This window comes from Gracilinanus agilis, chromosome 4, assembly GCF_016433145.1.
Source record: "Gracilinanus agilis isolate LMUSP501 chromosome 4, AgileGrace, whole genome shotgun sequence".
NCBI classification, from domain to species: Eukaryota; Metazoa; Chordata; class Mammalia; order Didelphimorphia; family Didelphidae; genus Gracilinanus; species Gracilinanus agilis.
The window spans coordinates 128,540,503-128,557,132 of record NC_058133.1 but is presented as its reverse complement, the minus strand read 5'-3'; the positions used below and the strand labels follow the sequence as shown (position 1 = coordinate 128,557,132).

Here is a 16,630-nt window from a genome sequence, read left to right as displayed (position 1 = left end):
TAAGTATTGAATATTTCCTCTCTATAACCTCTTTACCCTTACAGTGTATTGTTACTTTTCCCTGTTGGTCCCACGAGCTTCTTTATGGAATATAAATTTATTCCTTTTTGTTTGTTTTCCTATTTTTCTTATTATTATATTCTTCCTCCCCTGCCCCCAGTTTGGTATATATTTATACCTACATACACACACACACACACACACACACACACACACACACACATCGCTTGACATTTCATCCTATACGGTTTGTCCCTGTTCCCTCTATGTAAACTTCTTCTAGTTACCCTGTTGGTAATAACAATTTTTAACATTTGCCAATATCTTCTTTTCTTCTTGGGATACAAATAGATTGAACTTGTTATGTCCCTTAAAGAAAAGAATTTTTTTCTCCTCCCTGCATTCTCTTAATTACCTTATGTTGATTCTCTTGAGTTCTGGGTTTGGGCAGCAAACTCTCTGTTTAAGTCCAGTGTTTTCTTGATGAATGTTTGGAAGTCCTCGATTTTATTGAATGACCATACTTTTCCCTGCAATAATATAGTTAGTTTTGCTGGATAGTTGATTCTTGGTTGTAGACCCAGTTCTCTTGCTTCCTGGAATATAATGTTCCATGCCTTCTGGTCCTTCAATGTAGATGCAGCCAGATCCTGTGTTATCCTAAATGTGGTTCCCTGATATCTGAATGAGTTCTTTTTAGCAGCTTGTAACATTTTTACCTTGGTCTGGTAGTTTTTGAATTTGGCTATAATATTCCTGGAAGTTGTCAGTTGTGGATTAAATGTAGGAGGTGATCTGTGGATTCTTTCAATTTCCACTTTTCCCTCTTGTTCAAGAACTTCAGGGCAATGTTCTCTGATAATTTCTTGTAAGATGCTATCTAAACTTTTTCTTTTATCATGACATTCTGGTAAACCAATAATTCTTAAGTTGTCTCTTCTAGCTCTGTTCTCCAGATCTTTGGTTGAATAAATGAGGTGTTTCATATTCTCCTCAAATTTTTCATTTTTTAAATTTTGTTTAATATATTCTTGCTGCCTTGTGAAGTCATTTGCTTCTAGTTGTTGAGTTCTGTTTTTTAAAGACTGAATTTCATCCCTGGCTCTTTGGTCATCCTTCTCCTTCTGGTCTGATTTTCTTTGTAGATCATCTTTTGCCTTCTTTGCTTCATTTTCAAGCTGGCCAATTCTGGCTTTTAAGACTTTATTTTCTTGTTTTAGTTCATGTATTTCCTTTTTAAAATTGTCTTCTGCCTCTCTTGATTGCTTTTTGAGTTCCTGAAGTTATTAAGTTAATTGAATTTTGAATTTGCTGGAACTACTTCCTCTTCTTCTATTTCTATTTCGTTTGCTCTCTTTTCACTTCCTTAAAAGAAGCTGTCAATTGTCATTTCTTTTCTCTTTTTCTGTTGCTTACTCATATTTTTTTCCTTCCTTGGTCTGCTAGTTTGAGCAGATGTATTTAATTATCTTTGATGGAAGCTCTTTCCCCCCAGCTGGCAATGGAGGTTTGTAGTTACTTTCTCTGCCCTCTGAAGACTTCTTGTCTGTCCAATTGTTGGGATTAATCCTGTATTGATTGGATTGTTTTTACTGCTTAATCTGCCCTGAAGCTAAAATCTCAAGAAGAGGGAAAAACCAACCAACCAACCAACCAACCATAACCACAACCACAACCACAACCACAACCACCACCACCACCACAACAACAACAACAACAACAAAAACAAAAAAACCATGGGGGGACAAGGAGTCTTTCACTGAACTGAGCTCTCCAGCAGTGGGGTCCCCCTGCGCTATCCCCTGTCTTTGATCTGGTTTTCTTTCCTCTTGAAGCCCTGCATTCTCTACCTGGTATGAGGAAGCCAAGCTGTCTGTGGTCTGGGTTTTGGCTCTCTCTAAGCCACCATCTTCCGGGCATTTTTGCTGTGTTTCAAGGGTTTTTCTCCTCCAGTTACCTCTCCAGTGCCTGTGTTTAACTCTCTGAGTCCAGTGCCAACAAGGCCCTCTCTCTGGACCGGTGCGTCCACCTGCCCTGAGATTTCCTGGGCCGCTGGAGACTGCACAGCACATGGGGGAGGCATCCTGGATTCCCCTTCTATGCCCTCAGACCCGACAGTTCAAGAATTGAAGCCTTTTTCTTGGTGTACCTCTTTAGTTATGCTGTAGTAGGGTTCCCCCTGCTCTGTCCCATTATTAGATTTGGTCCTCTTTCTTCTCAAGCGAATTGTTTTCTATCTTGGTGTGTAAGGGTGCGGAGCTTTTAAGATTCACTCCGTCTGAGCTGCCATCTTCCCAGAAATACTGCATTTTAGTAGCTTTATTCTATTTCTCCCATTTTGATCACTACTGCTAAATACTAGTTGGATCAGGTCACAACCTCTGACTACCTGTCTGCATATCCAAGCAGGCTATAACTGTTCTATTACTACCTTGAAATGGTAGTGGAATATATATTTCAAAATTAAATTGTTCTTAACACTGGATAAGATAAAATAAACTTCCCTTCAAGAGGCAACCAAATAAGTACACTTAGAAAAAAGAGGAAAGATGATGTACATGACCATTAAGTATCATTTTTAGAAATAGATAAAATTAAAAATGCCTCTTTTTTGTGAGGATATATCTAGAAAAAAACAAATTTCTCATAATTCCTAACAAAAGAATTGGCTGCCTTGTTTATCATAATATTATTTAGAAATTTTAATTTTTTTAAAGCTGATTCATTTATTCAACAAATTTATCACCAAGTGTGAAGATAGTAGGCAGTGGGCTAGTGACAACATTTAAACAAGATATATTATAAAGTCAGAGATTTAGGGCTAGAAGGAACCTTAAAGGTCATGGAATTGAACTCCCCCATTTTTTCAAAGAGGAAGGTTAAATGACTTGCCCATGGTCACATAGGTAGGACAATATCAGAGAGAGGGTTTTTGTTTTTTGGTTTTTTAAATAAACCCTTACCTTCTGTCTTAGAGTCAATACTGTGTATTGGCTCCAAGGCAAAATAGCAGTAAGGGCTAGGCAATGGGGGGGTCAAGTCACTTGCCCAGAGTCATACAGCTGGGAAATTTCTGAGGCCAGATTTGAACCTAGGATCTCCCATCTCTAGGCCTGGCTCTCAATCCACTGAGTCACCCAGCTGCCCCAGAGACAGGGTTTTAATAAGATTCTCAGACTCCTAAACAAGAGTTCTTTCCAATGTATGAGTCAGACTTCAAACTTCAGTCCTTTGATTATGAATCTAGTATTTTTTACAGTGTTCCATACCTATCCTTATGGAGTTCACTGGATAGTAAAGTGAAATACACAATAACTACAACACATGACAAATGCATTAGAGAAATACAAAACAAAATGCTACATGAGGCCAAGAAGTGAAGATATTTTATTCAATAGGTAACGGAAAGCCAATGAATATTTCTGGGCAAAGGACTAATATATTAAAATTTATACAAAAGAAAGATTATTTCTGCACAAAGGATTGGAAAGGGGAAGAGGGAAATAGATATAGCTTGTTTTATAAGAAAAATATTAACACTGTGGTAAAATAGAATGTAATGGACTTCTGTACTAGCAGCAATGCAATGACCCAGGACAATTCTGAGGGATTTATGGAAAAGAACACTACCCTCATTCAGAGGAAGAACTACAGGAGTGGAAACAGAAGAAAAACAACTGCTTGAACACATGGGTTGAGGCTGACATGATTGGGGATGTAGACTCAAAACTACCACACCAATGCAACTATCAACAATTTGGAAATAGGTCTTGATCAATGACACAAGTTAAAACCAGTGAAAATAGGCATCAGCCAAGGTGGGGGGGAGCTCAAGGGAGGGGGTGAAGGGGAAAGAGCATGAATTATGTAACCATGTTAACTTTTCTAAAAAATAAATATTAATAAATGTTTTAAAAAAAGAAAAATATTAATCCAAGTAGCTAGAAATAAGAGCTTGTATTTGAATAATGGAGACAACTAGCACATAGACAAGATACATGAAAAAGACATAGTGTAGATTCTTATTATTATTCTGAGAAAAGAGGTTAAAGAAAAGTAAGAAATGGGAGACTGGGTGACTGAGAGAATGGTGGTATAAAGAATGGTGGGTTTAGATGAGTTGGAGGAGTAATTCACATGGGAAGTAGTCCCTGAAATGAACTGCACAAAGAGCTAGGAATTCTAACAGTACTTCAGTCTCTTGGGAGAAACAAACATTCGAGGATCACAGAACATCTATGCAAAGGCATGGAGGAAGGAGATAGAATGTAAAATGAAAATAACAGCTCACAGGCCAACTTAGATGGACAGTCATAGAATCAAAGGATGAGTATGGCTGGGAGAAGCTTAGAGATCATCACATCCAAATCCCTCACTTAACAGAGAAGGAAACTAAGGCCCAGAGGAGAAATGACCTAGGATCACAGAACTAGATTTAAAACAGAAAGAATTTTAGCATGGAGTCCAATGCTCTCATTTTATAGACAAGGAAACTATAAGGTACAGTCAGATGAAGTAACCTGCCTAGGATTTGCATGGCTCCTTGATGGGTACTTTATGAAATACTTGGCCAAAAGTTGTAAAAGATGAAGAGAGAGAAGGTGTAGAGTGGGTGCGGGGAGAAAGAGCCTTGGAGTATATACCCACAGTCAAGGGATAAGCAGATGGATTATGATCTAGCAAAAGAGAATAATAGTAGTAGTCAAGACAAGAAGAGAATCAAAAGGATAGAAATGAAAAATCAAAAGAGGATTGTCAACAGTATCAGTGCTACAACTGAAGAAAGGTCAATGGATTTATCTACTAAGAGATTATTAGGAGTGCTTACCCTTTGACCCAGGAATACCACAATTTTGCCTATACCCTTAAAGAGTTCAAAAAGGAAGAAAAGTTTTCATATATACAAACACACAAATAAAAAAAAAAACCATACCCTGCCCCTCAACAGCTCTTTTTATGATTTAAAGCTCTAAAAATTAAGAAAATATCCCTTAATTAAGGAATGACTGAACAAATTATGGCATTTCAATGCAATGATATACTATTGAGATATGAGAAAATGAGAAACCTGGGAAAGCTTGTATGAACTGATAAAGAGGGAAATGAACAGAACCAGAACAATTAAATAACACCAAACCTGTAAAGACAAATAACTTTGAAAGAACTCTGAACAATGACCACCCACAACACCAAAGGACCCAGATAAAACATGCCACCTATCCTGCTATACTTAAGGTAAAGAATAAGAACTATATTTTGAAATGATCAACACAGAAATGTGTTTTACTTGACTACAAATATTTGTTATGCAAGTTTTGTTTTCCTTTTTTTTCCTATGGAGGGAGGGGATGAGTATGAGAGGAAAAAAAATTAGTTTGTTAATTAAAAAAAAAAACTATTAGGGGCAGCTGGGTAGCTCAGTGGAGTGAAAGTCAGGCCTAGAGACAGGAGGTCCTAGGTTCAAACCCGGCCTCAGCCACTTCCCAGCTGTGTGACCCTGGGCAAGTCACTTGACCCCCATTGCCCACCCTTACCAATCTTCCACCTATGAGACAATACACCGAAGTACAAGGGTTAAAAAAAAACTATTAAAAAGAGATCAATGGCTACTTTATTAAGAACAGTTCCAATAGAATGATGACTATCATTAGTCAGATTTCAAGGACTGAAGGAGAGGAGAGGAAAAAGAGTCGAGTATAATAGATAGCTTTTTCTCAGTGTTTGACTGTGAAAGGGAGAAGAAATACAGGAAGATGAATCTTAATTTTCTTATTTGTAAAATGAGCTCTTGCATCTATCTTTTAAGGCTGAAATGTGGATAAAAAGAGATAATGTCTGTAACTTTAAAAATATTTTTATCCTCTGAAAAAGTTTTTTAAATCTCAGCTGGCATCATCAAAAGATACTTTTATATTTTAAGATTCTCAAACTCACTTATATGAAAATTAAAATGTCAATGAAAGACAGCATGGTGCAGTGGAAAGATTGTAAGATATGAAATCAAAATTCTATATCAAATCCTCAGTTCAAATCAAGGCTCTGCTACTTGTATAAATATAGACAAGTTATTTATGTTTTGAGTCTCAGTTCTTTGTCTCTCTTTTTTTTTAATTTATTTATTTAGCATGGTTACATGATTCATGATTTCCCCCACCCCCTTCCCTACCCCCTCGTGAAGCTGACAAGCAGTTCCACTGGATTATATATGTATCATTTTCAAAACCTATCTCCATGTTGTTCATATTTGCAATCAAGTGATCTTTTAACACCAAAACCCCAATCATATCCCTGTCGAACTATGTGATCAATCATGTTTTTCTTTTGTGTTTCTGCTCCTACAGTTCTTTCTCTGGATGTGGATAGAGTTCTTTCTCATAAGTTCCTCTGCATTGTCCTGGATCATTGCATTGTTGCTAGTAGAAAAGTCTTTTACTATTTGATTGTGCCACAGTGTATCTGTCTCTGTGAATAATGTTCTCCTGGTTCTTCTCCTGATTCTGCTCCTTTCACTCTGCATCAATTCCTGGAGGTCGTTTCAGTTCACATGGAATTCCTCCAATTTATTATTCCTTTGATCACAATAGTATTCCATCACCATCAGATACCACAATTTGTTCAGCCATTCCCCAATTGATGGACACCCCTTCATTTTCCAATTTTTTGCCACCACAAAGAGCACAGCTATAAATATTTTTGTACAAGTATTTTTCCTTATTATCTCTTTGAAGTACAAATCCGGTAGTGGCATGGCTTATTTTGTCTCCTTAAAATGAGAAAGTTGGACTAAAAGACCTCTAGGGACATTTCCAGCTCTAAATCTATTATCCTAAACCAGAGATTGGCAACACTTTGGAGACTGAGTGCCAGGCCCCACCACCCCCACCATCCCCAGACCAAATGATGTGCCCATGCTCATGCCCCCCACCAAGAAACCAGATTCTGTGCCTCTCCTCCCACTGAGTTCTGGGCTCACACTGCTTTTCCCACCTTATTCCACCCAGGATTGGGAGGAAGCATTCCCACTGGGGAGGGGAAGTGGGTGATATAGTCAGACTTGGGGAGAGGGGGAGGCAAGGGGCTTAAGCACTCTACTCTGTTCCCCTCTAGTTATGTGAGCTATAATCCCCTCAAACATAGGTTCTCTCCAAAGTGGAAATTGAGGGGACCTTGAAACTTCAAAGAACACCTTCCTATTCAAGAAACTGGAAGCCATTTCAAATGCATCACTTTATTGAGAAAGAGAGAAAAGGGGAGTGGGAGCAAAAAATGTCCCAGTTTACAGGAAAATCCCTTATTTATAGGAAAATGTAACTCTCGGGTTAAATAACATCATCCTGACACATTCACCTCATCACATTCCAGCCTTCCAGAAATATCCTCCAAATGAACCTTTTTTTTAGCAAATGGCCATGGGTTGAAGCCAGGTTTTAATCAGGATGCTAGGCTTATTGGAAGATCCACTACCTCTGATAAGCCACTATTTTTCCCTCAGGCAAAGAAAGGATCCTTTTGAATGAAAACTGAACAGACTATCCTCTGGTTCATAAAACTTATTCCTAAATCAGTGTACTACAGTTTTGAACATTTTTAAAGTACAAAGTCAAAAGACACATCCCCAAATCCCCAAAATATCTTGTAGAGTAAAGACACTGTTTCTTTCTGATAGTAAAGACATTAGTTGTTGCTGACTCACTCAGGCCAAAGGTAATGAAGAGGCCACTGTATTCTGGGTGGGGTGGGGCAATCTGGTCCTGCAAGGAATGCTGTCTAGAAGAGACCTGCTTACTATCACCTACTGGGGAGAAGGGGAGTGAAGCAGCCTAGCTGTGCCTTCCTTGGACTTTCTAGTTAAGTGAACTCTGTGCTACAGGGAGGGGATACTGAGTCCTTGACATGTGTGCCCACAAAGAGGTCTATGCGTGCCATCTCTGGCACATGTGCCACAGGTTTGTCATCATAGTCCTAAACCAACAGGTGAATCATTATGGATAAAGATTATATAAATATTTTCCAAAGGTCACATTTGGTGCTTTACTAAAAGTATAGCATTAAATAATATTTTTGGTGGTCAAATTATTGAATATTACATTTTAAAAGTTTAACTGAGGGTATAACTTTAACGAAGAGTAAGTCCCTATCAAAAAATAAACTATACAAACTTCAAAGTAATTTTAATACTATGCTTGTCTTAATTGTGTACAAATTATATTTTTTAATTTTCTTCAAGGCCTCCAGCTCCCCATGCTTATAAACAGATACGAAATCTTCTAACAGTCTCAATATACAAAGTATTGGGAATCTGATCTTTCAATTACTAGATTCTATTTAAATATGTTTTGTTTGTCTTTTGATTTCTAAATAAAGATGTAGTTTAAAAATGAAAGTCAATTTTTTCTTTAATTTGTTATCTGATATTCCAAAATAAGACTCTTCATTGTGATAATCATATTATTAATGGTGATGTCAACACTTTGAAATAAGTCTGATAAAAACACAAATAAATCTAGGAGGAAATTGAAATTTTTCCTCAAAATTTCATATAGAAAATAGAACACTTAAGAAGGTCATAAGAAAATGGTTATTTTTTAAATGTTTCACTTCAAATATAAAGGCTTTTAAAGGCCCGTTTTTCATATTTTAATAGAATTATCACAACAGTCCTTTAAGTTTGGTTTAGTTTCATTAAATAAATATATGAAATAAGCATTTATTCAATATCCAACATCCCTACCAAATGATGTTATAGAAGGGGGGGAGGGGAGAGAATATCAATATGGTTCCTATACTCAAAGAACTTAAGATCTATTTATTTAAAACATGATTCAATAATGAATCATGGAGGGGAGGAGCTGTTTGTTTTTTAAAACCCTTACCTTCTGTCTTACTAGCAATTCTAAGAGAAGAACAGCAAGAGCTAGGCAAAATTGGGGTTAAGGGACTTGCCCAAGGCCACACTGCTAGTGTCTGTGATTAGATTTGAACCCAGGTCCTCTTGATTCTAGGCCTAGTACTCTATGTACTATGGATGCTCCAGAATTAAGGTTTTAATTAAGGAATCTTCTGAAAACGTGGTTCCTGCAAAACAAAGTTGGTTTAGATGGAGGAACTTGTTATACTGATGATAGTACTATCTACCTGGTAATTACTAACAGACTTTAGGAAGGTAGAAGAATACTTTCTCTTTTTCAAGGGAAGGCTTGGATTACAGGCCTCTACTGAGACCTGTAGCTTACATCACTTGAGGGTAACAGGCAGATGTGTTCATTCATTTTCCTCTTTTTTTCTCCCACCTGGGAAAACTAAGGAACTTTACCTAGAAAAGGAAGGATAAGCTTCTCGTCAAATGGATGATCAGGACAATATATATAAATTCATATATATATATATGTGTATATATGTGTATATATATACTTAATTTATATATAGCTATATATAACACATTTCAAGTACTACATGCAAAGCACATTATAGTATATGAACATATTTATATATAAATCACACCCACATATGTACCCATATAAATGGGTTCTTATAACTGTCAACACTGTAGGAAATTTTACTCAGTTATGATGCATTAAAACAATAGAAAAGATAAAGATGGACTAATGATATTGATCCAATGATGCTTCTTAGTGCTCAAATGACTCCTGAAAAAAAAGAGGAGTAAATTAAAGCAGCATAAGGCATCAGAAGGCCTGGGTTCCAGTTCTGCTTCTGCCACTAAATTATTAGGTTATGCCGACCAAGTTACTACCTCTCTGGTTTTCAGTTTCCTTATCATTAAAATGAGAAAGACTCAACTGTGTCTAAGGTTCCTTCCCATTTGAATAATCTTATGATAGACTCAGTGTGTTTTTGTTTTGTTTTGTCTTTTTTTAAAAAGTCCCTCTATTGATGTCAATCAGTAACTTGCCTGGGTTATCCAAAGGCTGGCCAGTCCTCTGTCCACTAGACCATGCTATCTCTCAGCCTCAACACTGAGTGCCCTATTTTATAATTTATTTCATATATAATTTAGTTTTTTCATATTTTTTCCCCTTTTGGAGCATCCTAGTTGTTGGGCTTATGCACAAAGTGTTGGTCTTAAAGAAACAGGATGACCACCTCTAAGCCTTAGAAATAACTGTATGACCACTCCAATCTATCCTCTGCTGAGCTGACAAATTTATCTTCCTAAAGCATATGATCTCCTTATTCAGTCAACTCCAGTGTCTTTCTTTTGCCTCTAGAATCAAATATAAATCCTTTATTTAGGCATTCAAAGACCTTCATAACCTGGCCTCTTCCAATTTTTCAATTTTCTTATACCTTATTACCTTTTATATACTGTGGGAACAAGTGTCAATGATCTCTCTTTGCTGTTCCTCACACACAACACTCCAATTCCCTACCAAGAGTGTTTTCACTGGTTGTCCTCATGTCTAGAAACTCTCTTATCTCTTTACCACCTGACTACCCTGATTTCTTTCAAATCTTAGATTAAGTCTCAGTTTCTTTAAAAGGTCTTTTCTAGTCTACTTTAATCTGAGATTCCCTCTGAGATTACCTTCAATTTATCCTTTCTATATCTTATTTGTACATAGTTGTTTGCAAGTTGTCTACCTAATTAGACCATGAACTCCCAGAAAGCAGGGACTTGTTTGTCAATATGTGTTTGTTTTTGTCTTCCTTTGGATCCAGCATCTAGCAAACAAGAGGCACTTAACTAATATTATATAAGTGACAAACTATGAACAAGTCACTTAGCTTAGCTGATCCTGTATGTATATATATATATATGTATATATATGCATACATACATATATACATATATATATATATAATCAGGCATAATAATATCTAAATAAACACTTCACATGGTTTTCAGGCACAAATAAGATAATATATATAAAATGCTTGCTATCTCAGTTTTGCTTTTTTAAACTCTTAGTAAAGTTTTTGAACAAAAAAAAAAGATGTTATTTGAACACTTCCTTTATAGAGCTATTACTGAATAAAGTGACAAAAGAAGTGATTGTCAGTGACAAAATGAGAAATAATAAAATGCTAAGGAAGCAAAAGGATCGATGTGCCTTATGAAACTGAACAAATCTATTTTTTCAAGGGGAAAAAATATACTGACTTTCCTAAGATCTTACAATTTTGTAGTGATACAACCACATTCTTAGCCTAGGACTCCTTTCTACTTTCATGATTCTAGAAAAGGGGAAACAGTAAAACTAGAAAGTACTTGTTCAAAGTAATCAAGTTAAAAGATACAGTTACTGAAATCTAAAGTTACCACTATCATACACAGCAAATAAAATTATACTAAAAGCATAATGAGAAAAACCATCTTCAAAAGGCATTGGGGCATAAGAAGTAATTTAGGTGGCCTGGGATACCACTCTCTTAGGTCTTTTGCCCAATCCATTCTGCAAACTTACACATCTTAACTTTTCCTATAACAAAATACATACTTGGCTTCATTATCTTTTGACGGCCCCCAAGCTGGGCTCTATGCTCCCAAATGTGATTCATTGGGTAACTTAGTAACTTTAGATTTGCCTATTTATTACTTGCTTGGTCTAAACCTGATTACCAATTACCATAGTGATTCATGTTTAGTACTGTATTCCACTATAAATTAGAACTTAATTAAACTGATATTTTTACTAACTGGCACCTCCCATAATATTCTCCCAATTTGTCAAATATTTTTCAGGATAGTCAAATTTGATAGCAAAATCAAAGCAAATCTCTTGCAAATTATAGACACATACAAAAATTATAGCTTAAATCTACAAATTATCTGCCAAGATTCCAAACTAAAAATGTTCTAACGAAATAAAGAGAGAAATTAAGAAGGGGGAGGTCTATTCCCCTTATTACAACAAGGTAGCCACGATAGAAGATTCAAAAGGGGGTATTATGGAAACATTTTATTGATCCAATCACCCCAATTCATATTCCAACTCACTACCAGCTACTAGTACCTTCTGCCCAAAATGATCTGGAAACTATTTTGTATATATATACATGTGTGTATGTGTATATTTGTATGTATGCATATACATATTGCTCATGGAAGGATTATAAGCATCTTGAGAAAATCATCTTAGTTTTAGTTTTGCACACCCAGTGCCTAGACATTCAGCATTTAATTTAAAGCTTATTGATGAAGGTTTGGGGGAGGAGGTGATAATAGAGCTAAATCTTAAAGTAAGGGTATGAGCTGCACAAGAGTTTCAGAGGGAAAGCTGGGTGAAGAATAGCTCAAACAGAAGTATGGATGGGAATTAGCATAGCATGTTGTCTACTTCTATAACAAAATAGCCTAGAACATTTAAAAATGTTCTTTAAAATAATTTAGGCAGTATAGCAGTGAACAGAGAGGAGGATTGGGAGTCCATGGGTGACACAGGAAATACTGCTACTGTAAAATTCTCTAACACATCACACATGTACTATTAAATAAATAGCCTCCTCATTCCCTTGATAACTCAGTAATAAGTTCCTAAGAGCAATTATTGATGGCTATATGCTAGCTAAAATTCTCTAGGAACCCAATACAATTTTAAGTTTTAAAGCTGCTCCCAAAATATCGCCGTCACAGTTTTTCTTGTCTTGGCCATATTAAAAAATGTCTGTGTATCTCAGCTCTATAAAATGCACATTATTCAGTTTTTAAAGTGACTTCAAAGTTTTTTATCTTAAACTATCAACATGCAATTTTACTAGTACTATGAGTTGTGATTACAATTGTTCAACTGTGACCTGACAAACAGTAAAAAAATAAATCTTATAAATACTCGTCAAAAAAATTATTTGTTAAAAAATATTTTACAAAGCTATTAAATGCAACTTTTTTAAAAATTTACTCAGTATTAGTTTTCACTAATTGAGAAATCAGTCAGTCATAGCATAACTGTTCTTAATCATTCAAAGAATATTAGAACAAATATGCACATAGGCCCTAAAATGAAAATAAATATTCACTGAAAAGAATACACACTGTATACCCAAAGAGAAAAAAATTCTCAACCTTCTTAGGTTCATAAGGATGCATATTGAAAATTTTTCATACACATATATCTAAAAGAGTAATTTTTTATGTTGAGAATGATGCCAAAAGTCTGAGTATCTTAATCATTTTCATCTTCAAACACTGAATAAAATAGTTACTGACCTTAGTCTTCACATGGTATGAAGAAGATGGTTTTCTTTTAATGTTTGTTCATATTGTGGGAAGATTTCTCCCAACTATTTTGAAAAATACTTGATTTCATGTAAATATCTAGTATTGAAAAGCAAGTTTGATTACTTATGCCAATATTAATATATTAACTATATCAATAATATATATCAAATTAGCTTGCTATTCCAGCTCACTAATTAGATAAGTAAGAATAAACTGTGTTTACTATCATTTAATATCATATTATTAAGGGATGGAAAAAATAGCGAAGTTCATTTAACAATCTTCATTAATGCTTTTCACATTCTATCTTACCATAGTTTAAGTACTTAATTATATATTCTGATATTGAATGCTAATTGTTTTGTTGTATTGGCCTTATCTTCTTCACATCTAAATTTTAAGTTACTTGAAGGTTAAGAATTAATTAACTGACAGGTATTTATTAAGTCTGCAATCTGCTAATCACTGGGGATACAAAACCAAAAAAAGAAACAGAACTGTTGTCAAGCACCTTACATTCTATGGGGAAACAACTTGATACACATATAAGGGAATTTAAAATATATACAAAGTAAATAATAATAATTATTAATACTTATTAATAATAAATGTTTTTAAGTTTGCATGCCCCTCTACAACTGACCTCTATTAACAACTGAGATTACTGAAATAAGCATAGCATATGCTTCATTTTTGTATTATATGAACATATTGTGAATGTGTAATTTGATTTATCTTCACAACAAACTTGGGAAGTAGATGCTATTATTACCCCCATTTTTCAGATGAGGAAAGTCAGACAGAGAAAGGTTAAATTGATTTGCCCAGGGTTAATCAATTAGTATCAAAGACAGAATCTGAACTCAGGTTCACTCCAACACCAGGGCTCCATTCATTATACCACCTAGATTTCTTCTTGTAAATAAATGGTAATAAGGAGATAGGCGCTAGAAAATTCATTAAAAAAAAAGAAAACCAATTGTATCTAGAATAAAGACTATAGGCCCTAGATCAGAAAAGAAAAAAATATTCATAGACAATATTCAACTATATTAATTTAAGTGAGTATTTTTGGGTAGGTACTTTTAACTAGAAATCTTTCTAGATTTTTTTTACATTTTACTCCCCACTCCAGGTACTCTACAAACTCTGTATGATTCCTCAAATATTATGTATGAAAACAATTTTCATCTCCTTTGTCCTTGCCTTTGCAGTAGTTATCCCCTCTGCCAACAATATTCAGTCTCCTCACCTTTGCCTTTTGCAATCCCTAGTTTTCCTTCCAAACAAAAGTTCAAGAACCACTTTTAACATCAGACCTCTCCAGGTTCTCTAGCTGCTACAACCCTCCCATCTAAAGTTGTTTTATATATGCTTTGTCTACATCTATACGTTTGCAAAGATGTCTTCCTCTAAGAAAGTGAGCTCCCTGAGGGCAGAAACTGTTTCATTTTAGCTTTTTGGCCCCTAGCACCTACCAAAATGCTTACTTAACAAAAGTCCTAATAAATGTGCTTTTGACAGAAAACTTGTATTCATACAATTAGCATAATTCTTGCTTAATTTAAATAAGCATATATTGCCTTTATACATAATGTATTCTGTACTAATTCTTTGGTACACAATTCTATACTAGTCTGTTTCCCAACAAGTGTAGACACACAATATTGATTCTTTCAACAAACAAGGAAAATAAATGTGCTCAAATACTGAGAAAATCATTATCCTTGAAAGAAAATTAACAGACAAAAATAAACTATTCCTCTGTCTTACCACCTTTCATTCACAAACATAAATAAAGGGGAAGAGCAATGCCACTTTGCTTTTTACAAGTAGCATCTATGAAGACTACTAAAAAATGAAGACTACTAAAAAAAGCATATCATATTTTTTACCTTTTCCCCCCCTTTACTCTTATGGCTTACTTTCATTCAAACTGACTACCCATCATATAAAAACAAAACCGCCAATGATGCAATTTTTTTAAAAAATCAGTTGCTCTATATCTTTGTTACCTAAAACTCACAGATTTTAAGTAAGAACAAAAATTCCTGAGACTACAGTTACTACTGCTACTTCTTAGTTTTATTTTACAATTGAAATGTCTCCATCTTAACGTTTATGTACTCCAAACGCACAGGCACTAAAATCTATAATTCTACCCAAGTGCCTCAAGAATTAACTTCAATCTCTCTCATATCTTTTGTCCCTAACTTAAGAGCTGAAGTACCAACTAGTTAACTAGACTATCAACGACTCTAGAAAACAGGCAAGATTTTAATTTATATTCCCCCAAAACAGGCAAAGAATCAAGGAAAAGTCCCAATTGAATGCCATAATTCGTTTTTTTGGTTTTTTTCTTTTTTTCAGATCAAAACCTTTAGAAGCAACTTTTTTTTCAAAGGGACATTACTATTTAACATAATTCTCTGGGTAGTTTAGAAATGTAAATGCTTAAAGAAGGCTCCATCTTCATAAATACTCTGGAGGACTATTTGTTCAAAGGCATAGCAGTGACAACTGAAAACCCTTCCCCTCACTGACCCGCACCCTTGTGACATACCAGAGGAAGAGAGATATTTAAAGTAAAACCTGCTTAGAATCATCACTACCAACTTGATGAAAAGAAAGCGCTGTTGTCTTTATAAGGCTTTAAAACATTCTGCCCTATCCCAAAGCTAGAGAAGCTGGGGTTTTTTAAATTCTGCTAATTTCATCCCAATAGCCTCATACTAAGGTAAACACAAACGCACAGATACACACACTTCCCCCTCCACCTTTCTCCTCCTTGGCTTGACTCTTCTTCTTCGCTACCCCGAATGAAAAAGTAAGAATACAACATTACAAAAAGCAGAGTCATGGAGAGCTGAAGTGGGGAAGGATGAAGAGCGAAGAGGGTCCCAAAGGAAAGGATGGGGGAGCGCCAGAAAGAGAAGAGCAGCAATGGGGTGTGCCAAGGCAAAGCCGAAGCTCGTGGATCAGATGCAGAGGCATAAATAAAGCCGGCCTCGGTGCTGCTTCTTCTGGGGAGACGAGTCTGCCATCGCCACCGCCGCTGCTGCCGCCTCCGCCTCCTCCTCCTTCCCCCCTCCTCACTTCCATCGCCTCCTCCACCACTCAATTAACACCGTGGATCGGCCCCCAGCCCAGATAGGGGAGGGGACAGGCACCCCCACTCTGACCTCTCTGCCTCCAACCCCCGACTTCCCACTCCAGCCAAGGTGGTATGAGGAGGGGATGAGGAAGCGGGGCTCTGGGCTTCAGCAGGCTGGGCCGGGCCCGGCCCGGTGGCGGGAGGAGGCGCGGCGGGCGCGGCCTCCGGGGGGGAACGTGCAGCTTTACTCACATTCTCCGTGTCCCGCTCGTTCACGGTCGGCAATGGCGTCCGGGCAGACATTTTGTGCGGGCGGCGGCGGCCGCCGCGGGGTCGCTCCGGGGTCTCAGCCGCCC

The 16,630-nt window shown here is 36.3% G+C and overlaps 1 protein-coding gene across 1 annotated transcript in view; it reads right to left on the bottom strand.

Annotated features, from left to right (window-relative positions):
• MARK1 (microtubule affinity regulating kinase 1) overlaps positions 1 to 16,592 on the bottom strand; it is a 194,095-nt gene extending 177,503 nt beyond the window's left edge. Inside the window, exon 1 of the mRNA XM_044674753.1 lies at positions 16,527 to 16,592. Coding sequence (XP_044530688.1) covers positions 16,527 to 16,577 — 51 coding nt within the window. The 5' untranslated portion in view covers positions 16,578 to 16,592. The remainder of the gene's footprint in view (positions 1 to 16,526) is intronic.
• Between the last annotated feature and the right edge of the window lie 38 nt (positions 16,593 to 16,630).